At 42.6% G+C, this 26746-nt stretch overlaps 1 protein-coding gene across 3 annotated transcripts in view; it reads left to right on the forward strand.

Annotated features, from left to right (window-relative positions):
* The first annotated feature begins 5414 nt into the window (after positions 1-5414).
* The window catches only part of STAB1 (stabilin 1), a 61258-nt gene continuing 39926 nt past the window's right edge, over positions 5415-26746 (forward strand). Inside the window, exons 1-15 of one of the 3 annotated variants that reach the window (XM_074602761.1) lie at positions 5415-5534; positions 6602-6737; positions 12064-12200; positions 13696-13811; positions 15000-15085; positions 16176-16245; positions 17154-17249; positions 17686-17802; positions 18103-18299; positions 18512-18645; positions 20163-20290; positions 20824-20915; positions 22504-22626; positions 24150-24296; positions 26029-26091. In XM_074602761.1, the coding sequence (XP_074458862.1) occupies positions 6657-6737; positions 12064-12200; positions 13696-13811; positions 15000-15085; positions 16176-16245; positions 17154-17249; positions 17686-17802; positions 18103-18299; positions 18512-18645; positions 20163-20290; positions 20824-20915; positions 22504-22626; positions 24150-24296; positions 26029-26091 (1587 nt within the window). In that variant the 5' untranslated portion in view covers positions 5415-5534; positions 6602-6656. Of the gene's footprint in view, positions 5535-6416; positions 6738-12063; positions 12201-13695; positions 13812-14999; positions 15086-16175; positions 16246-17153; positions 17250-17685; positions 17803-18102; positions 18300-18511; positions 18646-20162; positions 20291-20823; positions 20916-22503; positions 22627-24149; positions 24297-26028; positions 26092-26746 lie in introns of those variants that run through there. The other 2 variants (XM_074602762.1, XM_074602763.1) reach the window with 2 other exon arrangements.

The following is a 26746-nucleotide window of genomic DNA, read 5'->3' on the forward strand; positions in this document are numbered from 1 at the left end:
CAAAGCCCAACTGTTCAAATATATTTTAATACACTAGTGCATATCATAGAACCATGTATTAGAATAAACAAGGATAATCCCCTGCTTGTTACATAGTCTGAGCAGTTAACATCTCTTTTCAGATTTTTATTGCAGCAAGAACACAGCTGTGATTGAACTTGAAATTCTTTTAAGTCCACAGCTGGTTAAAACATTAAATCTATCCCTTTGGATCAGATTATTAATCCAGGAAACAGGTACAGTTGCCCCTTGAGACCTTGGTAAACCCTGATCGCATTTTAAGATCAACAAAATGTTCAATAATTCATTGGATGCATACTGCAGTACTTCTTAATTCCTCCATTAGGTATCTCATCTATGGTGCTATCAGAATTATTTATTTTCAGGGCATTTTTTCGATAAATAATCTTTTATACTCTGCCAGGTAAAGCATGGGCTATGCAAAGTAAAGTGTCTTCCCTGACACTTCGCTCTTGTTCATTTTTACTTGGAAAAAACCAAAACCAACCCAACCAAACCAAAACCAAGAAATCCCTCTCTCTTCTGCCACCAGATACCAGATTCCCTGCTCTTTTGCCAGTGTTAAAACCTGCTGGAGTTACAGTGCGTTGTAGGTGCAAATTTCTGTTCATTTAAGTACAATGTTAGGCTGAAAAATTTTATTTATTGTCTTTCCTCAGCACCTGCCTGTTGTCTCTATTGTCTATTTCTAATGTAATCTTTTGTTTCTATACTTAGAGATTTATTTAAATGAGTTTTCTTTGAAAATGCACAATCCTTTGTCTTGAACTTTATGGATTGTCTCATTTTCATTTCAGAAAGATTTCTCAGAGCTTTCCACAGTTAGTTTCTGCAGAAAGTTCAGCGAAATGAAGTAGCTTTGTAAGAGGTTGGGGTCACATAAAACAGTCTTGATTTCTTCCTCTGTTTTTGCAAGAGTGCTACGAAGCCCTGCATGTGTATTTCTGTTTCTTTATAGTAATCCTTTATACTGAAGTCTTTTACTGCTTCCAACCCTTGTTCAACATTAAAACAATGATTAAGGAGCTAAAGTGATCAGCAGATGCTTGTGTTGGCAGGTGGGGAGACGTTTTTCAGGAAAATATCTACTAAAGCATCCACAGTCTGGCTCTGCAGCTGTTGTAGATGTGTGCCACCCTAGGAACACCCATGCAATTATTTATGTTCAGTGTCATCAGCTGAGGATCTGGCCAAAGGTTTTAAAACTTTCCTTGTTTTACAATTGAAAAATTGTAAATGAATCTCATTAGGAAGGAAAGTAAATGAGGTGCTGACCTGAGCCAAACTGTGTTTTCTTTGCAAGAAGGAATAACAGTGTGACCTGCATCCTGTCTGTCCTGTGTCCATTCCTGTGCTGCTTTTACAGCACTCGGTGATCTGCCTGGCTATAACGTACCGAACAGTGATGTATTTACATCAGCCCCTTTGACTTGTCTTCCTGTCCTTGTCAGCTTTGATAAGGAGTTTATTTAAAAAAAAAAAAAAAAAATCAAAGTACCACAAAATGCTGCTGCTTCTTGCTTGATTGTCTCTGATCATAAAGTTTACTTCTGCGGTATTAACCCTCAAACATACCAAATCTTAGGTGGAGAAGCAGCAACATGAGGAAAAGCATGAAGTTGTGGTTCAGAGCAGACAGACTGCAAACTTCTGTTTCCTGTGCTCTACTGGATAACGAAAGGCATTTGGTGACTCGGAAATCTAAAAATTGATGTGGAAAAAGGGGGACTATGAAACTTATTAGACCGAGAAAGTGCTGAAGAAAGACTGTGGCCAACACTGGAAAAAACCCACATAAATAGATGCATAAAGAGTAATAGCCGGAGGTGGTAGCTGGGCACTAAGCCCTTGTGCTTCAGACCTTAAGGTTTCTGAGAGGGAATGATGAGAACTCCCAATGTCTCTAAAGTTGTTGAAAATGCTGAGATAGCAGGATCCCGGCTGTCATCTCCGTCATGCTGTTCTCAGGCAGGTGCTTCAGTGCAATCCTTGGCAAACTGTTGGCTATAGCTTTAGTTAAGCACATTGTAGGCCCTCTCTATCCCTTATAGGTAGCAGTACATGAAGGATAAGCAGTACCACCATGGGAAAACACACTGCGTCTGGTCATGCTCGTGTGAGCAGGTTATGAGTTTGAGTAGCTCAGCCTGTTTGTTGAGACATCTAATTCGTATTGAGTATGTATGGGGAATTTAGTGCCTGACTCTCCCAGTACAATCCCAGAGCATTGCTTAATAGATGGGAAAGGCACAAAAGTAAAACCAAGAGATGGGAATGTGTAGCTGGCTTTCACTGCAGGAGTATGTGTAAAGGAACTGGGAGTCAATAGCATTAAAGAGGCCAGGGCTTACAGCATTTACGTACTGATATTTGTAGTGCTGCTCTTCTAGGTTTTGAACTAACAGGATGTGAGCAGCCTCAATAATTTCTTCCTGAATCGCCCAACAACACTGTGCTCAGGCAGCTCTACCTGTCTGCTTGGAATTGGACTGTTGCGTGTGTGAGAGAGAGAGAGATAAACAGGTTCTTATTCGCTGTGCGACCCTTCTGGGTGGTTTACGTTTATCAGCAAACTTTAAAATTCCTGTTTCTTCCAACTTGCCAAGAGAAAGAAACCCAAAAAAAGTAGGATTGGGTCCTACCCTCTTCACCAAGAGCCTCAGGGGTGTGTTCAGTAAGTATGGTACAGCTGGCCCTCTTCCTACACACCAGCGCTTCTGGCTTGGTCTGTTTAATCCTTTCCTAGTGCCTCTTCAGACTTACAGTCTTTTTACACACTTGTAATTCAGAGCAAAAAGACTTTTATGTTCTTTACCAGAAGAGTGGAACGAGAGTCTGTTTCTCACTGTGGATGTAACTGAACAGTCAGCTCCCACAGAATCTGTGTAGCAAGGCAGACTGGATGGTAAATCATTTGGCTTGGCTCTGTAATTTCTGTAAAGATTGCTCAAACAAAAGATTTCAATAGCAGGAAATTGCCCAAGCTAGCCAGGGCTGCACGCACTTCACAGAGCAGGGCTAGTGACCCAGCATTTTAAAATGCAGCGTGTGACACAGGCAGGGAGGCTGGAAGGGTTTCTAGCTGTATCCTTTTGCCTTTACCCAGGCGACTTTTTTTTTCCCCGTGGAACAGGTTCAGTAGTTTTTGCCAGCAGTTTTTCAACTCTGAATGTTAATATGTTCACAGAAACAATTCCAGGTCTTAGATAAGTTACTTTAGAGGACACAACCATTCATCAATGTATAAAGCAAAAAGACTGAGCGAGGAAAAAATCCAGAGCACTGTTGCTTGCCAACAATCTGCTGATGACTTGGGAGACTTGAGACCACAAGGTAAATTATTAGTATTCTGTAGAAGTTTTCTGTGTTGGGGCCAGAAGTTGAAGGTGATTCTTCTGAGACCCATGTCTGGAACTTCAGCTGCTAAACCAGCTTTCTTCTGCTGCGTGGGCAGAAGACACTTGACTGATAAGTCAGCCTCCATGCTTTCTGAAACAAACTAAAGCCCACGTGCTAAACCTCCCAGATAAACACACTGGCAGACAATTGACCACTCCTACCCTTCATTTTAAAATTGTATTTGTACGTTTCTGTTTCAATCAAACATTGACTAGGATGTGAACAAAAAGCTTCTAGCCTGCCTGCACAGGGCCATTTGCATGCTTTGTCATGAGATCCTTACAAGTCTTGCCTATAAATTTTCCCTTTGACGAAGGGATTTTTTCTGCTAGTTTTCCTGTCTCACATATTCCTTTAATTGCTAGTGACATAGCAAGTCCTGTGGCTTCATTCTCATTGCACTACTGGGTATTTCCTCTGTAAATTCTGGACAGTTTAGAAGGAATAAGATGTTGAGCTCTCTGACAGATCTCAGGATCTTCTTTGTGGGACTTTGGGGGATTGAAATGCTTTGTGCAGATGCCTATGTATAAGAGCTGGTCTCATATAGAAATGAGCAAACAAACTGTTTTGTTTTGGTTTTTTTATTGACAGTTGTGAAGGGTGTTGGACAAAACAGTGGAATAAAAAAATTGATCCAATGCATTTTGCCTCTAAGGCATAAGCTTTTTATTGATGTGGTCCATGAGAAAATCCATCCATCTGCCTAGGATGAATCCACCTATCAGAAGAGAATAGGAGCAGTGTAAGCAGAGCAGTAATTTGTGTCTGTTTTGCCCAGTTTTACTCCCTGTCCTGATTCTATACCAGTATTGCCATCTTTGGATCTGTGTGATTCTGGGAATTAGAAAGAAGGTGAAGCACCAAGCGCCTCCAAATTAACAGGTGGCCAAGAGCCATTAATAATGCTCAGTGGAAAGATGCCAACATGCTCGCAGTAGCAGTATCACCAAAGTTGATGCAGGTTTTGGTGTTCCAGATCCAGCAGCAGTGATCAGCAAAGTAAGTTTCCATTCTCTCGGAGCAGTTCGTACACAGTGGTTGAAACATGCTGCTTGCGCCTCTGGATCAGGAAAGCAGCATCTGATGACAGATGATCTTTTGATTTTTCAGTTTATGCTCTGCTGCTGTACAATGGCACTTCTCAGTGTTTGCATTTTTAGCCTGTATGTTGCTGTTGTGTTGCTTGCCTTTAAATGAGATATGGTCAGATAAGGAAGTTGTCTGTGAACCTTTTAATGTTGCTATGAATCTGATTTATTTAATTCAGACAGGAATTGTCACCAAGTCTTTCTCTCCCTTCCCTTCCTAATTTCCTTGCAGCAGGTCAGATACAGCGATGATAAGCAGCAGTGGAAAGGCTTGGAATCAGTCTTTGTGTGTCCTTTTTCCCCTGTACCATTTTCAGTGTTGGGCCATTTAGAAAATGGTCTGAAGATTCATTAAAAGATGCCCATGCCTCTTTAAGTGCCTCAGGGTAAGCTATTTTTACCTTAAAAGCTTATCAGCTTTCTGTGGATGCCCAGTACTGGTAACTTAATTCCTATGTCATATAGCCAGCTCTTGGAAAACCTATCAACAAGCACTCAACATCCTTCTAGGCTGCCTGTTGTAGCTGTGTATGCCTAACAGGTAGCATGGAGCAGAGGAGCAATCTCTTTTTTCTGTTTAGATGGCCAGTCTAGTACCATGACTGTACGGAAAGAAAGCATTGTACAGCTTCCCTACTAATGTCCCCCTCTACAAGAATGTCCTGCTGTCCATTTGTGACTTTGCCATCCCACCAGAACTGGTGAGCTCTGTTGCCTCTGCCTCCTTTGAGACATCTGCAGGGTACCAAATGGTTTGCAGAGCTGTGTGAACCCTCTGACCTTGACAGAGTGGACGTCTGTTGGACAACGATGGTCCCAGGGCTGCAGTTGGCCTGTAATGGGACAAGTGGGCTGAGTCGTCAGATTGAGTTGTGGGCTGGTACTTCTCACATGGGTCACAGTGGATGGTTGTGTGCCTTATCTGCTTCCTGTTAGTGCAGGATATATAATAGTGCTTGCTGTTCATCATGCTGTCTGGCACTGTGGGACGGAGGAAGAGGTAAAGCATAATTAACAGCTCTAGTAAGTACAGCAGTTGTTATGTACTTTATATATTAGCATGTTTATCTTTTGGGGGGGGGGAAATATTAATGCTCTCAATTATTTATGTAAACACAAGAGTAGCTACCTATACTGGTTTCATTTAGGCACCTTCACGTAGTATTAATGGCTCAAAAATTAAAAGATCCTTGCTCAGTAGGATTTGTTACTAACAGAAGCAGTCTTTAGACTGCCCACTACAGTGGGTTCTCTTGGCAGCGTAGGGAGGCAAAGTCCATGTAAAATCTGTCGATAATCAGTCTTGGTTGGTTGTAATTTTCAAAAGGAGAAATTCAGTTGCAGACCATACTGCAGGCTAGCATGTATTTTTTTAATCCCATTTTGGGACTTTCCTATTCTGAGTGCTATCAAAGTGCTCCTTGGATTCATCAAGCTGTCAGCAGAGTGTTTGGAAAATGATGTATTTTGCCACTGCTTCCATAGCACCTGCAAAATGTGATGCTTTTCTTGCTAAGAAACTCAAATACTTTAAATAAATATCAAAGCCTACCCAGAGTGCTTGATTGATTGATAGGATGTGCTTACATTAGTGCTCTGAAGTGCAGCATGTCACTCACATTGCTTTGTTCGTGCATACTTTGGGATAGGCAAACCTTCTGTTTGAGGTGTTGTGGACATAGTAACATCAGTGGTAAAAGGAAATTAACTTAACCTTCATGAATTCGTGGTATTTAAGTTTGACCATTGGATTTGCCTTCAGTTAAGCATACAGTTAACCTCTTTTCATTCCAATTAGTTGAAAACTAAGGATTTCCTTCCTTCTGTTTTGAACTGATATGTAAGAGGAAATCCGTAGATGTTCCTGTTTTGAGTAAACCTTTTACTAAGGAGTTCTGTTTGTGCATTTAAAAAAAGAATAGAAAGAAAGAAAAAGGTGGTATTGGTTCAGATGCAGTGCTAGAAGTAGCAGATCCACTTCTGAAGGCTTTGCAGCCAAAGAGCAGAGTGCGAAAATGCTCTCTCTCTGTTTACTTTTAACCTCTGGTTTGTCTTGGATCTGATTCTTAGTAGGCGGTCTTATCTTACAGAAATTGCAGCCTCTATCACCACCCCTTTTGTGGAAAGGGTCCTGCCTGTAAAAGCATGAAAATGCATCCTCCTGGGTTGCTGTTTTTCTTCTTAGCAGCGTGTTTCACTCCCACAGCTGACTGCCAGAGTCAGAAGGTAAGTCTGTGAGTCTTTATTTAAACGTTCATTGAATGGGTCTTCATATTTGGGCAGCTGCATGTTATGAAATAGTCCTCCCCAAAACTCCTTTTTTCATTTACATTCAGTTAGGTGCAGAATAACATCCATAATTAAACTTCAGTACGATAAGGTGTCTTCTCTGTCTATGTGTGGATATGTGTGTAGTCCAAACTGAGGAACTAAAAATAAGGTTGACGGGAGCTGCTTGAGTTTTAGATCAGATTAAATTTGTATTTATGTTCAGCACTGGATGCAAAAGTAGTAATATGAAAGGAATATAGTCGGCATCTTTGTCTTCCACTGTTTTCAGTATATGTGAATGGGAGCTTAGCATCTGGCAGGACAGGTCCTTAAGTTTCCCAGAAAAACTTTATAAAAAATTTTTTAAAATCTCATCAAATTGTTGCTTTGCAACAGGGTAAATACTTTCAGCTACCTAGTGAGGAGCGTGGAATACTTTCCATTTTGTTTCAATTTTCTTGATTTTCTGTTGATTTCTTTATCTCCGTCCTTGGGTTTAGCAGCAGCATCTAGCAGGATGTATGATGCCTTTGTAGATCTGATCTAGGCTCCATGGTGAGGCATCCCATTTTCTGTCGGCTAGAATTCACACTATTTTGTATTATTTTGTCTTCTGAAATCGCCCTCCTTGTGTCCTGCTGTTGGGGGACTGAACTGGCCTACAAAGTCAGAAGCTTTGTGGGGCCTTTGGAAATCTTATTCTCTGGGGATCCGAGCTATGGAAGGGTTGTCTTGAATGACAAAGACGGGCCTTGTGGGGAGTGGACAGACCTGCGCTAAGGAAGGTACGTGTGAGTCTAAAAGACTTAATTTAGAAAAAGCCAGAGCACTGGAAAGGTGCTTCAGTGTCAGAACTTTGGGTGGAAGCTTTTGTAGAGACCCTTTCATAAAAGGGCCATAAATGCCAAATAAGCATACAAATAAGGTAAGGACCTCATGAACCTTTGAGCTTGTAGGTTAGTTAAGGTGACTTGTGCACGAACATGATTTTAAGAAGTGTCTGTACTGGTGTTTGTTGTTTGTCTGGAGGCATAGGTTCCAGGCAGATGGGTTGCAGTACAGTAGTGCGTTCAGAAGCATGGGCTCACATCTTCAGCTGGTTTAAGTGAAAATTTTAGTTTCTTGACTTTGAGACACTGTGTTGATTTCTGTAATCACTGAGGTGTCTGTCTGTCTTGGTGTGAAACAGTTAAAATATTAGGTAATGAGTACACACTCGCAGAGAAGTGAAATATTTTGAATCACCTCTGGAGCAGTTTGTTTAATCCAGGAAAAATAACACTCAAGAGTTTTTTCCCCCAAGAGTTTCACTCTTTTTGGAGAAAGAGAAGAAACATTTGAAAGGATATAATGGGAGGGAAGTCTTCTCCAATAGTTTAGGGTGGCCATTGGATTTGATAGCAATAGTAGTCCTGTGATTCCACAAGAGGCCTCCGTTGGCTTGCAGGAGCCTTGCAGGGGCTATGAAGAGAGAAAAGAGAGATTTTGTGCCTGCTGCTTCTCAGTGATGTTACCTCAGGGCTCTGATTTGATGGCTCAAACATGACAGCAAATCTGTTGGCCTGATTTGGTTTTTGTATAGCTCTTAGTATGGGCTGGGGAAGCTGCAGCAGATGTGAGAGCCATGAACATTTTTCTGCTGGGAGGAGGCCGGTCCCGGGCTGTGCTGGAGGAGGACCAGAGGCAGGTGGAAAGTGAGGGGAGTGCTCTCTACATCCCTGTGCCTCAAGTGCTCTGCAGCTGAGGTGGTGGGAAACACCCAGGGCAACAGTAGATCTTGTGTTATGTGATCTCTCAGCTTGATTGTTCATTCTATTGCTGAAAAGTGTCTTCCTTGGGCCAGTGCAAAGGGTTTGTGTGTCCAGGAGCCACTGGTCTGTTCAGCTAAAGTGTTATTGAGAACTTCTTGGGGAGGTGCATGGCTATAATGACTCAAGCATGTGTCTATAGCTCTGTTTTGTAAAGGCCAAATGCACTGGAAACCTGGTGATTCATTAGATAATGACTTTTTCCAGAACTGGCTCCCAGGATTGTTGGAGCCGAACACTGACGTCCGAATGTGTTTTTCTTTCTTACTTGAGGTTTTGCTGTGCAGAAGGATTTGTGTTACGTTTTGAGAGGAAAAGGTAAAGGGTGAAAATGAGAGGAATGAAACTAGCCCTTAAAAAAAACTTCCCAGCTTGTTGTCTTGAGGTGGAATAACAGAAACATGAGCACTTGAGAAGTCAGGGACATCTGTGTCCAAGTGAGAGGAGGGAAGGAAACACTGCAGCATCCAGAAGCTCAGATATGTCTCAGCTAAGCACAGAGTGGCTGCTCGTGCACATGGCATGTGTTTGAGTACAGGGTCCAGCCCTGGCAAGACAGAGCTCAGTGTGCAGAGGCACCCTGGGTCTTAATTTAGTTCGGTTACAGCTAAGTGTCTTCTCCTTTAAAAGCCTCCTTTAATTTTGGAGCTGTTTGAGAGCGCCAGTCCAGGTACCGTCCAGGCTCACATCATCTGATCCAAATGGTGACTGCTTTCACCCCTTTTCCCTGGCATAGCCACCATGCATCTCACTGACTCTCGGCCCACCAGGCAGCATTGCTGCATCACAGGGACAGACATTGCCTCTCACTGCTTCCTCTCCACCATCTTCAAACTTAGAAACAGCAGTCACGCATGAGCCCAAGGGAGCAGTGCATCATTGTTTTCCAGGAGCCACCTCTGACTCAAACTCCTGCCCATCTTTCATCCTCTCCAAAATTTGGGTATCCAAACTGATGCATTTATGTGCCTTGATTCCCTTTTCTGCTTTCCTAAGAAGCAAAACACTCCAGAAAATGACTGCTTCATCAGTTCTGTCACTCAAATAAGAAGGGATTTTTTTTTTTATTATTTTCCACACAGCTGTTTTCTTCCTCTTTCCTCTGGCCTGTTGCTGACACAAGCATATTTCCTTATAAAAAGGGGAAGATCTTACTGGAAAGCTGCCTAAAACTTATGAATTGTCCCAGGAAGGTAGGGTAGGGGGGATTCCACAATAACTGTCTTGTCTTAGAAGCCCGCCAGTAATGCTAACAGGGAGGAGTGACAACCCTTCTCCTCTCCCAGCATCCATCTCCATTTAGAAATGGAGCCACATTGATGAAGGAAAGAGAAAGAAAATGGAATAATGTGTGAATAGTGGCGTCTTCCTCCACCACCATGACAGAGAACACATTTAATGGCCCAACTGTGTCAGACAGCCGTCTCCTGATGCCTGGAAGTAAAGATGAAATAGAAGATCTGAGAGTTTTAATTCAGTGTTTTGTGCTCTACTGTTTGTGTGGTCTTTTTCATACAAATAGGGTGGTTTTGACACCTGCTAAAGGTTTGTGGGGCAATTCTGACACCCGTAATATCATAATTCATGGCAAGGTGTCCATCTCTCTGTTTCTTTCTTGGGTGTCTTCCCACTCCTTTTTCTGAGGTATTGTCTCAGTGAAGGTTAAAGCTGGGATTTGGTGGGACTAAAAAGGCAGGAGATGTACCGTTCTGTCAGAACCAAGTGCCTGGCTTCAACTGGCTCCTTTCAAAAGCCTGTCTTTAATCTGGAGTCCTAATTTGTACTTGAATCATCTGGTTTTGAGCTGTTTATAATGCAAAGAAGGAGTCCTTAACATGACAGGTTCCTTGGGGATTCTACTACCAAAGGAAGTGGAGGTTACTCTATGGTAAGGAAAGCCCCAGATGCGCAACTAGAAATCAATATCTATGTGACGGGCCACTACAGACAAAGGAATCACTTTCTTTGTTGGGCAGCATTCTTGCATGGATGGCTGCAGAAGATGGATCCACGAAGATGAGAAAAAGCTCAACAACTCCAGGCAGAGGCAATGTGGGTGTGAGTCAGGAAACTGTTGCAGGGAGATGTCCCTGCAGACCTGGGACTTGAGGGTTATCTCTCAGGAGGTTTTCCTGACAGGGTCTGCTGGCTATCATCTGGGAGGGCCTTCCTGAGCTGTTGCTAACTGATGGGAAGCCATGGGCTTCCTCCCTTGCCTTGAGGCAAATGTATGCATTTGGGCTTAGGTTCAGAGGAAGCAAAGCTGAGATTGCTGATGGGAATCAAAACCAGGGAGTTCTGGGCACAGGAGAGCTGCTGCATTAACAGCATTGCTCAGGATTGGCTTAAAAAACCGCAGATCAAGGCCTCCTCCCAAAATTTGATCTCATGTTTTTATTTTTAGAAAATACAGTGCCTGTAGAGGCACAGTTAAGGTGAGCTGTGTTTCTTTTTTCCAGTCAGTGACCTTTTGGGACGAACACACCTTGTGACTGCCAGCTTTTTTCTGCCATCGTCAGTGGCAAACGTTGTCTCTTTTTAAAATGAGCAATGATGTTTCCATGCAGTGGCTTGACTCCAGTAGTTTAGGAATACAAGGAAACCCTTTTGGGGTACAATCCTGAGCTTCAATGACAAACTGGCATATGATGATGATTATTTGCTCTGAGGCTGTACGTTTTTCAGCTGCTCTGTCCGTGTTTCATTTGGAGAAGCAGAGTTGGTGGGTACCGGGGTACAGAAAAGCCCTGTGAGGAAGCGTGAACCATTAAAGTTATTCCCGTTGGGTGGAAGAACTCATGCTGAATTTATCACCAGCCATGTGAATTAACCAATCCTTAAGCCTGATCTTCTTGCCAGTGTTTATGGGGTCCTTCTCACCTAGGGTCACCTTTCCTTTTAACCCACCCCCCTGCCCTTCTCAAAGACAATTGCTGTGAGAAATATTTGTGCGAGCAGCTCCTGGGCTCACACAAATAGACTGAACTAACACATTCGGTTCTTCAGACCCGTGAAACAGCAATGAAACCACCAATGAACTGGATCGTATCAATGGCATGGAAAACAGAAACGTGTTGCACTTTAATTCAGTGCCTTCTGGCAAGGGTTATTAATTTAGGGTTTGTCCTCACATACCACTACCGCATGTTTGCAAAAGATCAGCTTAAATTAACAGTGCTCACTTAAGATTATTTTAGAAATGGTTAGAATTTTTGCTGTGAGGCGTAGGGGAAAGATAAGATAGCTGTGATCTGCCCTATTGCCTTCCAGCTGAGATCCAAGCAGCGTAGCGTGCAGCAGCAGGGCGTGATGGCTTAGCTCATATGAGCGTGTGGTATTACCTCCCAGCAGCTGCACTGGTCACTGCCCTCCCCAGTGGTATCTAAAGAATGGTGCAATGTTGATAAAGATATTAAAGGTTGCCAAGATGAGTGGCTAGGGTAATCATTTCCATTCTGTTTTTCCTTTTTAAGTTAAAATCCATGCGATGCAATATCAAGACGATGTTTACCTTGAATACAGCGTGTACTGCTTGTGCTATAGCGCATAAAACATTGTGTCCAAGAGGCTGGTTAAAGACCACCAAAGGATTAGGAGTAAGGGACTGCAGGTAAGGCCTATTTCCTAACCATGTTAACCTTTTGGTGCAGCCCTGCTATGCGGGGAGCAGCATCTATGCCTTCAGGAGAGCACATGTATGTTTTCTGAGCTCTAAAGATGCAAGGTGTTTTGTTTTCAGATGCATAAAAATGGATTTATCGCCCCTATTATTGTTGCTTTTGTCTCCTCGCAAATCCAGTGGACTTTCTGCTGGGCATAAGGTTCTATATATACAGAACAAATTACATGATAATTACTTCTAACTTCCCTAAACAGCCTGAGTTTGCTAATGTTCCTGTAGCAACTTAACAGAGGTCTGTCTACCGTAGAAACCTGTTTCACACACAGAATCCCATAGTGGATTATTAAAAAAATAGTATAATGATAATTCCCGTGGCGTATCCTTCCAGCTTCCAGCAATAATCCTCTGAACTTTTTACCTTCCTACTTCGCTTTATGACAATTGCTTGTTCATGTGTTCCTTGCTCTTATTCTGTTGAGCTTGGCTCTAATAGGAAAAGGGTGAAGGAAAACTGAATTTACCAGGAAGTTTTTAAAAAATGAAACACTATAGATTATTGTTTGCATATCTATTCAGTAGTGAATGTTAACAGTTAATATGTAGCTCCATTGTCTACTGTTTTCTGTGAATCGCTGTTCTGTTGAAATACTTTAAAAATAGCTGTAGCAGTTTTGCAGTTTATAGCAGTTTTTGCACAGACGCACATAGAAGTCAGATTGAAGCCAAAGCGGCAGTGCTATTGAGACAATTTCCAAGTTCCTTTTGGGAAGGATGTTGAGCCAAAAATAAAATGAAGTGCAAGAATAATGTGAGTGTATGCAGCTTTTCTGAGTGTTATCTGCTCTTATGGTGGTTATTGTACAGACCCAAGAACAGTTCTGTACTGCATACATGCAGAACAAGAGACGCTGCCATCAAGGGCTTACCCTGTGTGTAGAGGTGGTGGATGAAGGGTTGAAAAGAAGATGCTTCTTTTGAGGATTTAAGGAATTTGTCCACGATTGCACAGAGAATCTGTGAATAACACAGCTATTAAATCCAAATTTCCAGCATCCCAATCTGGAATCTTTAGTGCAAGACAGAAAGGGACAAGTCCTGCAAGGAGATTTTGTTCTTTTGAGGTTATTTTAGGTATGAAGTCGAATGTTGAGTCACCCTGGAGATCCTAACTTTGTTTCTATGCTCTCTAACCCTCCAATGTCCAACGTTTCTGTCCTGATGTCCTCAGACTGCCCAAGATCCTGTCTCATATCCAGTCCCTGGCAGATTGCTTGTAACTAATCTTTGAGGCTCAAATCAATGGGCATCCTTAGAGAACCCATAACCCTAGAGCAAACTCTTGTGTGCAAGTATGGCGAAGGAAATGAGTGCCCTTCCTTCCACTGAGAGCTCAGTGCACTGCAGTGGGATTGCTTAGAAACCCTCCAGCAGGCGTGTGGTATGATTGTGCTGTAATCATGAATCTTGGATTATTCTTTTTAAGATACACTGTCAAATTAGGAGAGAATACCATTTCCCAGCCAGGGTGCCATCACATATGTAAAAAAGAAATTGAGGAGAAAAAGTGCTGTCCAGGATTCTGGGGTACGGAGTGCTATGGTAAGTTTTTCATTTTTTTATGACACACTCTGTCTGTTGAATAAGTCAAATCAGTTTTAATAGGAGGCATTAAATATTCATTGAGGTGATTAATAATCATTATTCCTCAAACACTCACAAGGTCTCCGTTATCTCTCTGGGAGGTTCAGAATATAATGGGGAAGGAATCTCTGCTTCAAATGAGTTGAATCCTCTTACATTTAACGCATAACATAACCTCCTTTGGTGGAACTTCCTTTTGTCTCTTCTTTAAAAATAAGCTTTTGGAAAGGGTTGGTTTTGTTCCTCTTTAAGAAAGTTTCCAAAGGAAGAGGAAGATATTTCTTTCTGTTGTCCCTCTGGTCTGCAGTGCGTGTGCCACGTGTACGTGTACTGCTGTTAGTCAGCCATTCAGCCACTGAAAATACTTAGCAATTCCAACCCATGGTGAAAATAACTGTCCCAAAACTCCCGCTCAGGTTTATGACAAGTAATGAGAATTTAGTTTGCCTCATCTCAAAATTCCAAAAGCAAGACTTACTCAGCTAAACACTTCTCATCTGATTGACAGATTGATGGAATATGGAAAGACACACTCCAGTCCTGCAGAAAATAGGAGGTCATTTGAGAGCTTGAGCCTATTCTCACACAGAAGTGGTTTGAATAAGCAATTGGCTTCATCAGAAGAATCACTCATCTAAAACTTTCAGAAATAGTCCCTAGAATTTGGACATACCCCACTCCAAAGATGCGTGGACCATGTTTGTCTGAGCACATTCCCAGCTCTTCATGAAGTCGGGGAAAGCTGAAAATGCTGAGTATCTTTGCAAAACAGGCTCCCACCTGTCCTGAGTTTCAGAACTGCCCTCGGTTCTGCCACTGATGCTAGCAGCAGTGGCTCAACCTCAAAACATGTTTCAGTGCCTTTGCTGAAATTTAGTTAGTTATGTACAACTGGGACTTTTCCTTAGACTTTTAATAAAAGGCTTTTCTTAGCTAGCAGTCAAATTGCTCCTTGGTGCCACTCCTGGCCATGCTAACTGTCTCTGGGCCAATGTTAGGTATATTGGATAAGCAGGCAGGGACCATGCTGGTGAAGAGGCCATTGCTTTTGCACAACTGGAATTCCTAGAGGAAGAGGAGATGGAAAGGGGAATACAGTGCTAGTTGTTCAATCTCATCTTGTCTGGCCTGTCTCTTGCCTGCTAGAGTGTCCGGGTGGCTCTCAAAATCCCTGCAATGGCCATGGGACATGCTTGGATGGTATGCAGCAAAACGGGACCTGCACCTGCAAGGTCAGTGCTTGATTTATTCTTAGGGTCATTGATTTTGTCAGAGGGGGTTGTATAGTGTCTGGGCAGACGCCTTGGATGAAGGCTGACCTTCTGTCTGGAAGGTCATTAGCAGCTTCTTTCATTACAGCATCACTGTCTGTGGTTTTCTTGGAGTATTGGTGTGTTTGGAATAGCATTAAGGCACTGTTGGTGATGGTGTGGAGTTGTGAAGGATCTCTAGGGTGAAATGAAGAAAGAATTGCATGGATTTAACCCTCTGACCAGTTGAAACAGTCAGTGTCAGTCTGTGGCTGCAAGAAGCCCTGCAATACTTGGCTTTTAATGAGCTGCACCTTTTCCAGACTTGAATGATATACTTCCCAAATTAATTGATTCGGCACCTTGGCAGGCAGATCCTGCCTCTTTCAGGAGAAGCAAGAGATAGGAAAAAGAGAATTTAGGGCAGATTTTTATTTTTTTCTTTACAGCTCCAGACTTAGTACAACAAAAGCATAAACAATTCCTGTGTATTTGAGTCATATAGAGCAGTGTTTCTAAAATTTTTAGCTTAATGGATCAGTGTCAGACTTGAAACTTTCTCTCGTGAACTGTATGTTTTTAGAGCGTCTTTAATAGCATTGTGAAGGGATAAGTAAAATCCTACCTCTTGGGCCCTTCTTTGAGAAAGTAGCTTTTGGACTTAACTCAAAGACACTTTATATCAATTAAAATATATGCTAAAGTTCCCCAAGCCCTGTAAAATCAATGTCAAAGGTCCAATTGGCATCAGAATTCCAAATTCCTTTTTCAGAGAGATATCAGAAGCCAGCTGGCACATTCCTGTCTGTGATCAGGACAGTGTTTCCTCAACGCCCACCAGAGTTTTGCTGGTGTTTGGCATGCCCTCTGCATGTTGGCTTATGCTGTGATCTTCTCTGCCATGAGGGCTGGTTGATACTATTAAACCACTGAACAGATCAGTTTTCTTCACTGTATTGCTTCAGCTGTCACAGAAAATCGGAAATGGGGAGAGACTTTGAACTATAGCAATGTGTGAAACAATGCAATGACACAGAAAAATAACACCTGGAACACTCTGGGGCTCTTCTAGGAGCAATATGGTGGTTTTGCCTGCCAGGATTGTCAAGATGAAAATCGATTTGGCCCAGACTGTCAGTCAGGTAAGGATGAGTAATTCAGGTGAAACCTCCACAAAAATGCCTGAGAGCAAGGAAAGAGGAGCGGGAAGGCTGGGTGAAGAAGGGTGCTGGAGAGGAGGAAGGGATGCCAGCTGGCAGTGTTTAATAGCAGGTGTCTTGACATTTTGTCTTTGTGCCCTTCTCCACTGTCCCATTAGACAAATGATTCTCAGTCTTTCATGCAAATCAGTCCATTTTTCCTATTCTAAGTCTCTCTCCCCCTTTACCAGGGCTATCCCAGTTTCCTCTCTCTTTTTAGCCACACTGTTACTACATCCCTGAGGTGACCCACACTCACTTCCCAGCTGTTTTCCAAACTCCTGTAACTGTCCCATTTGTCTCCCAGCTTCTTCCTTGTTGCCCTCCCTACAAAATTAATACACAAAGTTCTGCTTCTCATATATGGCATTTTTGGAAGCGATTTATGACCAGTGCAGTCTGGCTGTTAAAGGAGCCCTGTTCATCCAGCTCCTGGTTCCCTTGTATCCACACAGGTGGGATGGGTGTGATCTTGGTGACTGTGCTCATACAACGACACCATTGCTGGGATCACAAATGTGGTGGGCTTTCATAATACTGCCTCCTTCCACATGGGTTGCAGGAGACTTAGCGGAGTGGGAAGTTAAAACACGTGCCTGAAAAGGTGGTCTAGACCTTGCATTCAAGGCTGCTCTTACAGGGCTCACTTTGTCTTCTTTAGCCCAGGCCAAGCAGTTTGCCCTCTGTAAGCTCTGACTGCATGGCCTTATTTTTAAAAGAAGCTACATTTGCTGTGGATTATTGGTGGGAAATCAGGGTGCTAAGTCCCGGAGCAGTTGGCCAAGGTATGCCTGGAGTCCTGTGCACTGCCTTGTAGCTAAAGGTCAATTTTGTCTGGACTTTCCTTGCAGTGTGTGACTGTGTGCATGGGGAATGCAACAGTGGCGTCACTGGGAATGGAAGCTGCACATGCTATGGAGGCTACACTGGCCCCAGGTGTGACCAAGGTAAATTCATTGGGAGCTGCAGAGGGGCTGTTGAAGCTAAACTATGATATGGGCTTGGATGCATGTGTCCCAGAAGGAGCTGGGGGGCAATAAATAGCTTGGGAATGTAGAGAGAAGGTGATCTGAGCACTGGAGATCTAGACAGAGGGAAAAGCTGGGGTCTGCTCCCCACTCCATGACAGTGGCTGAGATTGACCATCTCCTTGTGCCTATGTTCTTTCTCTGGAAACCAGATAGATCCTTTCTTCTCTCTGAGCCTTACGGAACCTGACTACCTAGGCTGATTTAGAGCTGTCCACACCCCCTGGCTTTTGTGCCAGCTTGGGGCCTCTGGAAACCGTATTTGCCTTAATTTCCAGATATTTTATAAGGTAAGTTGTATCTTACAGCAGTGCCCTGCATGCTTAAAGGGAAACTCTTTGCTGTGTGATTCCAGAGCTTCCCCTTTGCAAAGGCATGACATGTGAGGCCAACAGCGAATGTGTGGTGAGGGATGGGACAGCAATGTGTGACTGCAAGCTGGGCTACAGAAAAAGTGGGAGCACTTGCCAAGGTGAGAAACTTCTCTGTGACCTAAATGGTTCAGAAGTAAATCCAAGCATCCTCTGTCACTCACACTTCTATTACTGAAGTAACATGAAGAATGTGTCATCCAAATTCCTCGGATTAAAAAACCCAAAATGTCTGCTGTCTCTGAAATGATTTTATTTTCCTGGGAAACTTTAGAAATTTAATAGTATAAATTCCTTATACGCAATTCTTTCCAGGCCTTTTGCATTCTGCTCTGATGTAGTAAGTGCTGTTTTGAAAAGAGAAATTTGGTTACTCTCACCTCTCATCTCTTTAATTGCAGCTCAGGATCCTTGTGCTTCTTCTCCATGCTCACCCTTCGCTGTGTGCAAGGTTCTTGGACCACGAAAGTATCAATGTACCTGCAAAGAAGGATTTCAAGGAGATGGGAAGTTTTGCCAGCCCATAAACCCTTGTGTTGACAACAATGGAGGCTGCCCAGAAAACTCCACAGTTTGTGTTTACAGACGTCCAGGAACGGTAAGGGCAATAACAGCACATCGGCAACCTGTAAGGGTCTGAAAAATGGCCAGGTGAGAAGTTCTTCAAATGACCTCACCATTGTGTTGGTCAAATCTGCTCTCCTCACCTTAGATTTTGCAAAGGGAGACCAGGCAGCTTTTTTGTAGGGGAACTTATTGGGTAAAAGATGATGAATGCAGCTTTATAACCACCCTGTTGCCTTCCCTTAGGTATCTTGTGTTTGCAAACCTGGGACAAGTAGGAGAACTCCTTCGTCCGAGTGTTCTGCATTTCCCAATGATTGCCGGCAGTATTTCTGCGACGTGACTTCCACGTGTGAAATTAATTCCCAGGGAAATCCTACGTAAGCCAGTTTAAAGATTGCTATTAAAGAAGCTTATTCTGCAGCTAGAATAGAAACTGAATTTGGATGAGCTGAATTTTGAAGAAACTGAGAGCTGGGGGGAATGGGCAAGAGTCATCTTTTGAGAAGAGCCTGTTTGTAGCAAGCCCATTGAAAGTAAGGAGTTTTACATCAGTCATTGTACATTTTGGCATGTTGGTCACAAGATGCTTTAAATCTGGGGCAGCATCTTCTGTGATGTGAACTGGAGATGTAGCTCCCCCAGGTTGGTGGTAGTAATATGGTATTATCAGTTAATAATCAATCATTAAAAGGGAGATGTGTGACTTGTTTGCTCACATTTGCCCACATTTTGTTCTGAGGGCTAAGTCTTTGGCTCTCCTCCCACTCAAGCCTGTAAACAAGAAATGAATTAGAGTTGCAGATTGACAGGGAAGGGCGAAGCTGAGGGAAGAAACACCAGACCTCATTTAGTCCTCTGGAGCAAAACACCTAGAAGTTGATACCCCTTAGATGGGAAATATTGCCAGATCCAGGATCACTTTTGCATAATGACCTCCCAACACCAAAGAAATCTTCACTGAGTAAGAAAAGGTGGAGCTTCTCTGAGAGACTGAAAAGGGAAAGAGCAGTCCTGTCTCCTTGACCCTTCCTTCTCCAGTGCTGCTAAAACCGTTAGTATCCACCTGCTCATTGTGTGCTCCAGGCCAGCACTGAAACAGGGTGGCTTCCCTTTCTGAAGATATGCTAGCAAAGTGCAGGACATGGTGTTCAGCACAGCCTCTGCCTTCGTATATCTGTTCACCAGCAGCTGGCACTCAGCCCTCTGAGGCTGGAGTAATGTCAGTTCCTCCCGTGTCGCATGTCTTTGCATCCCTGAAACAGAAAGAGCAGAGCCGATACTTGGACAAAACCCAAACGGGAAAAAACACGGTTATCGGCCAGTGATCTTAAGTAGCCTCTGAGTAATGACTATAAATCCGTGTGAATCAGGACGGAGATTTTCACATGTAGATAAGCTTTTCTGGGAAAGTCATTAGTCTGTCTGGGGCCCTCATTAAGTCTAAGACAAACCGTAACTAACTGATGTGCTTGAGCTGGTACTACTCACTGAAGCTGAGGGGTCACACAGGAGCTGTTTGCTAGATTTTCACTTAGCCTGTGGTTTTTATGCATTACGTCAAATTTTCAGTTGCTGTAATGACCGGTACTGACTGAATATCTAGTTAGAAAGGTGTCAATAAATATATTGTGACTATCTGAACTCTAGAGCAGTCAATCCTTAGGTTGATTGTATCTGAGAAAGCATCTTCACTGTCTTTGGGTAGGTCCAAATTTGCTTGCACTCCAGCAGTGTACATCATTTTTCTTGTCCCTTAGTTTAGGCAGAAGTTACCAAGCTTTAGCTGGGGTTTGTCTTTCAGGTATAGATACTGACAAATTGTTCTACTCACATTTGTTGAATGTGTTGTGAACTGTTTTATAATGGTTTGTTTTGTTTCATTCTTGTCTCTTAGCTGTGTCTGTAAAGAAGGGGAGATTGGAGATGGGAGAAGTTGCTATAAAGATCTCTTGAGTGAGATAAATCAGTATAATTCACGAGGAAGGTTTGCTAGGAAATTAAACGTCGCCAGGAAAATGTTTGGTAAATGTCTTTGGTTTTTGTTTGGGGAACGGAGCAAATGTGGGGACAAGAGTGTGTCAGAAAGGGCTAAAAGCTTTTCAGCGTAATAGGTCTATTTCGCAGTTTGTGACCATGGGCTGCAAAATCAAACACATCACATCTCTGAACTCATATTACCAGTTCTGGATTGTGACTTGAGGAGATTGTTGCAGAGAGCACTGCAGATGAATATTAGGTATTTGACAGTCCTGGAGAAGGACGTACCATATCTGCAGAAGAAGGAAAACGTGCCTTGGAGGTGTGATTCAAACCCGTTTGTATCAAACCACCAGCGTGCCTCCACGTGCAGTATCTATGTTGAAGGCTGAGCATCTTTCAGCTGTTGCTGAGTTTTCTAGCGGTGATGCTCGAGGCTGGTGTGCCATGGGTCCTCTACTTAGCCGAACATCTATGTAGATACGTAGATTGAATTGTGCTGTTAACAAGAGGAATAATTGTTGCTGGAGTTAAGCCATATGCCAAGTGACTACTTCACGTTGCCACTCTTTTTACAGCTTCTGGTTGCTCAATGTTGCTGACTAAATACGGGCCTTTGACAGTCTTTGTACCATCCCTTCTTCTGGTTCATGATAGAATGGAATTTAATGTAAGTTTTCTTGGTTTTAGCAAATTTTTGCTGTCTTAGGATTCTTGCCTGCCTGAGTTCTGCAGCCTGTAAAAACGGATTGACACATGAGAGAGGAACTTTGGAAGGCAGTATTTATAGAAGCAATCTCTTGGGAAGACTGTTCTTTGTCTGGTTATGTTGCAATCTCATAGAGGATGTTACATCCCTCGTATTATTTTTAAAACCTCTCTCTCTCTCTTCAATATTGACAGAGTTTGTTTGTTTTTAATGTCGGGAAGTGTAAGTTTTTCTGGCCATTCTTCATTTAAAGCTCAAACCTCCTGTGTGTGACTATTCTCAAAACTTTAGGTAGCTTTTCACTACTTTGAGGGTGGAGTTTTCAAAAGGGGCTGAGATTTGTGGCAAAGTGTTGGATTTTGGGCCTATGGCTCTAGATATGGGTATGGTGTTAACTTCTTGAGAAGAGCTCATTTTATTAATGGGGACAGCAAGGATGGCAAGGCTGAAAAAAACTGCTGTGGGAGCCAGAAAAAGAGTTTGAGAATTCTAGGCTTCAGCAAGTAGGTCCTACAGGTCATATTATTATTTTATTTATATTTTAATTAAATCGTGTTTGTTTGCAGTAGTTTTTGCACAGTTAAGTCCACAACCAGGCTATCCATCATTAGGATGAGAAGGTATACAAGCCATTTTCCCAGTACAGAGCTAAAAATCATTACACACGATCTACAAATGCAGCTCATGCAGTAGGGATTTTAATTGCATGCTAGGCAAGGTGCCTGTTGTGTTTCAGGTGGCAGCTAGCTTGCAGCTAGCACTCAGATGTGAGAAGGTAAATGTCTTACAAATAATTCAGACCAACCCCATTTAAACACTACATTTTCAACTGATTTAGAAATATCATTCCTTTGCTTCATAGCAAAGCTATCTACGCAGCAGCAGTAACTCACATAAAGTCTAGGGAGCAACTCCTAACCTAAAAATGCAAGGGACATTAGCTGTCTCCTACTGCCTTTTTGAGCAGAGGTTTCGCTGACAAAAGTCAGGCCCTCTGCCGAGGTCATCATGGTAACTTCTGGGTTCATAGAAAATACATCAGCAAAGGCCCCTGAGTTATCTAGTCTACCTGTTCCCACAAGGATCAGTTCCACCTAAATCAGTATAGACAGAGGATTGTCTTAAAAAACCACCAGTGATGGAAAGCCCAGAAAAGAAAGGAAGAAACTAAATGTAAAATCAGCAGCTGAGACCACTTTACATGGTCCAACATAAACAAAGATTGTGTATGGGGAGCTTCAGCCAGTTTAATAATCTGGAGCATGCAAGGATAGTTTTAAAATTGTCCAAGTCCAATAGGTTTCTGTCTAGGTGACTCCTCTAAAGTCACTTGCATGTGTTTGAACATGTAAGTAAACAGAAGCAAAAGATTTGCCACAGTGCTAGTCCAGTGAAACCAAAATGAAGAGGGAAGCTCGATCTTGTATGCTAAGAATTTCTCTGTGTGTGTGTTAGCTGGGAGAAAGGTAATATCATGGCTCCTTCAGTAAATGAGGTTTTTGAAAGGAGATGTCATTTATCTTCTTTATGTGGTCTTTATTCCCCAAAGGATACCACTGCTGAGGATTTGTGCAGAATGCACATTGTTCCTGGTCTGCATTTAATGGAAGACATGGTAAAAGCCAAGACTATGTGGACGTTGTCAGGACATCAGCTAACGTTCAGTAGCCAGGTAAGTGTTCTCCTGAATGAAGTCCTGGACCGCTGCTTTTGTGTAGGACAGACTGGAGTTTGAGCATAGTTTGCTTGGTGCACTTTCTTAACCAGAAACCTTTTTTCTCTAGTCAGCCTGCCTGCTATAAGAACAACAGGGTCCTTTGTGGAGTCCAAAGCAAGGTGATTTAAGACCAGACATCCCAAGCAACCGCTTCTCCTGTCTTGCGGCAACCAATTAGCCAGAATCTGACTCCTAAGCTTATGAATGGTCTTTCCTTTGTCAGTATATGTATTCTGGAGAATTCCCTTTAGCAGCTACAATATCCACGCGGCTGACATGGCAGAGGCAGCAAAGTCTCTCTTCAGACTGAATGCTTCTCCTTGGAGATCGTGTGCTTGGACACAGACATATGTTGAATATTTTCTCTTCCAGTTTCCCTTTTCCCCTCTTTCTATTTTGTTTTTCTTAGTCATCCTATCAAAGAGTTTTTCATCATTATGTTCTGATATGGAAGGATTTTTTTCTCTTTTCCCTTTTTCAGTTGACTCATATTTTCCAGCGTCCACTGTTCTCTCTCCATCCTGCACTTTTCCTGCATGCATGCTTACAGCGGGCCAAGGGAGAGCCGTATGTTTCCTCTCTGAGGATCCAGCCTTGGCCTTTAGGTCTAGGTCGCAATACATGCACCCTGCATGCATCAAAAGGACAAAGCACTATTTGGAGCTGGGGAATCCGAACTGAGCTTGTCAATGCTCCTTTTAAATTTCTTTCCTGATTGTTTACTCAGGAGTCTTTTGATCTGGGAAGTCTGCCCCTCCCCTTCCTTTGTTTCAGCCAGAATTCAGGGCAGGGAGAAGCAGTTCAAGAAATGCACGTGGTGAAATGAAAAGCACAGGGAAATTGTGCTTGCCTGAACTTGGATTATGGCTGCAGCACCGATACCTTGATGCTTAGTTGTAGGTTACCCTTGGAACAGCTCCATACGCCAAGCTTCAGTGCGTGGTTGCGTACAGTATGGAAGGACCAGATACGTGCCTTATAATTCAGTGAGCCTGACTGGTTTGGCTTTGTTATGAAGACTCCTTGTTGGCATTATAAGCCAATAAAAATTGCAGTCAAAGCTGTTCCAGGATTGCCTCCAAATTCTCTGTGCCGTGCCTCTCTCCTTGTACTTGGCAGACTGAGGCAGCAGCTACTTGATGGTCAGTGCACCCTTTTCTGATCCAGAGGTGGGGTCAAGCATTGTTCACACTCAGACAAACTTAATTCTAGAGCAGACTGTCCCAGATTAGGTCTCCTTTTTGTAGTAAGACTTAAAAGTACTCCCCAGGATCAAAATATTACCCAAACTCAAGTAGAGGTGGGCTGTTTGTTTTACACCCAGGCCGCTCCTTAAATTTACTTTTTTCAGAATAACTCTGGTTGTGCCTTCACTTTGCTGACACATAGGCGGAGAGCACTGAAGGGAACAACGATTTATAGATCTATTGTGATAACACACATATACCACATGAAAATAACCTTTTGTTATTATCCAGACGTACGTCAAATCATTTCGATATCAAGACCTGCCGGGGGAACTGTACAATGTTTTGCAGTCGAACCTACCAGCATCCAATGGCATCATGCATATTGTTAACACCCTAAGGAAAAAAACCAGCACTGACAATCTCAGAAACCCACAGGTATGCAGATATTCGTATTTCTTCTGTTTTATGGGACAGCAGGATAAAAACTTAAAAAAAATCTGTTTACATCATTAAACTTCCAAACCAGTGATGATTTTTTTAAAGGTAAAAGGCTATTTATTTTCTTTTCAGCTCCTGTTAGGCACTATTATGTCAGCATGCCCTTACAAGTAGCTGATAGCACTGCATAAGCCGGATACAGACCTCGCAGTGATACTTTTACAGCACTTGAATGAGTAGAGAGTTCAACTTTCATGAGTAAGATCTGTCCCTTCATAGCAAATGAGCCCTTTTTTCAGTTGTATCTCACAGAATGTGTATCTTACAGGATAAATATTGAAAAAGCATTTTTCACATAAAAATCAAATGAAGATTTTCCTTAATCGGTCTGCACTGCATTTTGAAATTGTAATGAAAAAGTTGTCTTTGCATTAGCAATATACAAAATGAGGACAAACAATCATTAGAGTTTTGCATTTTGAAGTCTTGAATTTAAGACACTGGGCAGGGGTTTCAGGTTCAAGTTCTGCTAAGCACTTTTGCCTGTTAGCTGGGAGACGTTTTTGCTATAGCTACTACATTGCTATGCCTGAGCATTTTTATATTTTATATTTATATTTTATATATGCAGGAAGCAGGCCCTGTTACCTCCTACCTCCTTGCAAAAAAATTGCTCATAGAATAACACAAGCTCTTGGATTTGGCAGGATTTTGGTAGTAGTTTGTATTTACTTTACATCATTGTAATTGATGTATAAAACCAGTCAGACTGGGTAATATTATGGTTGTATTTTATGTGTTTAAAAAGCAGCCATAATGTTGTGTTGAGTGTTAGTACCTCCTCAGCTGAAGTGCCCTGAGGTTGGTGTATCAATTGTACAAGTTCTGTGTGTTCATACGGATTTGATTGTGCCCATCGCTGATGTTTAAGTCTGCTGTCACTTAAGATGTTCTCAGTCTTATTACCTGCATGGTGATGTTTTCCAAAAAGGAGTGTCTGTGGGCCAGAGGGGAAGCTGGACCTCTGTGTTTGCGTGCTCAGGTACCTGCAGGGAAGGATTTGCAGCTACTGTGGGGTGGCAGAACAGTGAGAGCGCTGCCTGCAGAGCTTGTCTTTCTCTGGGCTCCTTCAGGCATTTCCTTCCCTTGTGATGTTGGCTTTGCAATAAAGGCTAGTGATCGCATGAGCCATTTTTGGCATCAAATCCCTTTGTACCCATGTCCCTTGGAAATCACGTTCTGTGCCTCTGTGTGTTCTGCGGAAAGAACTTTCTGCAAAAACCTATGCGGTTTCCTGCAAATAAAGGTCAGACAAGTCCCTTCACAAGTTTTGATACTTGAAGGGACGTTCCTCCTGTTACCTTTGTCTTCATGGGCGATGTGGCAAAAAGGAAGACATCTATTTCCTCTGTGTTTTCAGGAATATGCATACGTATTGTATTTTGTCAGCATTGGCGCTCATTTGCAGGTGGCAGAGTGAACTCTCGTCCTCAAAGCACAGGGAGGCTTAAGATGACAGAGCAGCTCTGCTGCCTATCAGCCCAGAACTGGTTGGTATATTGCTGGAAGTGGTGTGTCTCTGGTTTTAATGATAACGAGCAATTGCATCTTCATTTAATTTAATCTGCAGATGGGAGTAGGAAAATAAGTGCGTGATACATTGGAAAATCTGGTTTGTTGTGCATGGGAAGGAGTTTGTGCCTAAGTTCCTTTTTGTATTTTCTTGCAGAAAACCATTGGCGAGATCCTTGCATCAATGGAGATCTTCAGTAGATTTGAAACTATACTGGAGGTAAGCATGTTTGTGTCTGCCCCAGGAAGGTGTGGCATTGCTGCTGTTGGTAAGCCTGCTGCTGCTTTTGTGGGAAATTTTGAATAACATTTAAATACATCTCAGTGGTTTGGCTTTCTTTCTGGATGCTTTTTTTCTGTGTCATTTCTTCTTTTGTGTATTTTATGTAAGCAAACGGAATGGAAACGATCGGAGTTGTCACATCTATAGGGGATCCGGCACAAGCAGCAAGCATACATGCCTCTTTCCCATCGGCTTCCCTGCCTCTCCTTCCTCTCTCCCTTGGAGAGTTTGTTCTCCAAAGCATGTTTAGTTCTTGATCACTGTCAGGACAAAGAGTGAAGGTTTCATGACTGCCCATGCCAGGCTAGATTGTAGCTACCTGGTTTTGGGATATAGATCTCTAAAGAAAAGCAGTCCTCAGCTTATAAACCCTTGAGGCTGCTGATTTAGTTAGTATTTTCACTAGGGACAGGATGATTTTCCTTTTACCTCCATCAGAGTCATCTGGATCTGCTGTAGCATTGCTCACAACAATCATGGCCTGCCTGTTTTCAGCTCTGTGGCTGTTAGTTGTTTACAAAATTCACTAAACACAATTGTGATTATAGACTTGATTCTCTTTTTCTGCTCTTCAGGCAAAAAGATACAGTTT

Source organism: Larus michahellis, chromosome 10 (assembly GCF_964199755.1).
Source record: "Larus michahellis chromosome 10, bLarMic1.1, whole genome shotgun sequence".
Lineage (NCBI taxonomy): Eukaryota > Metazoa > Chordata > Aves > Charadriiformes > Laridae > Larus > Larus michahellis.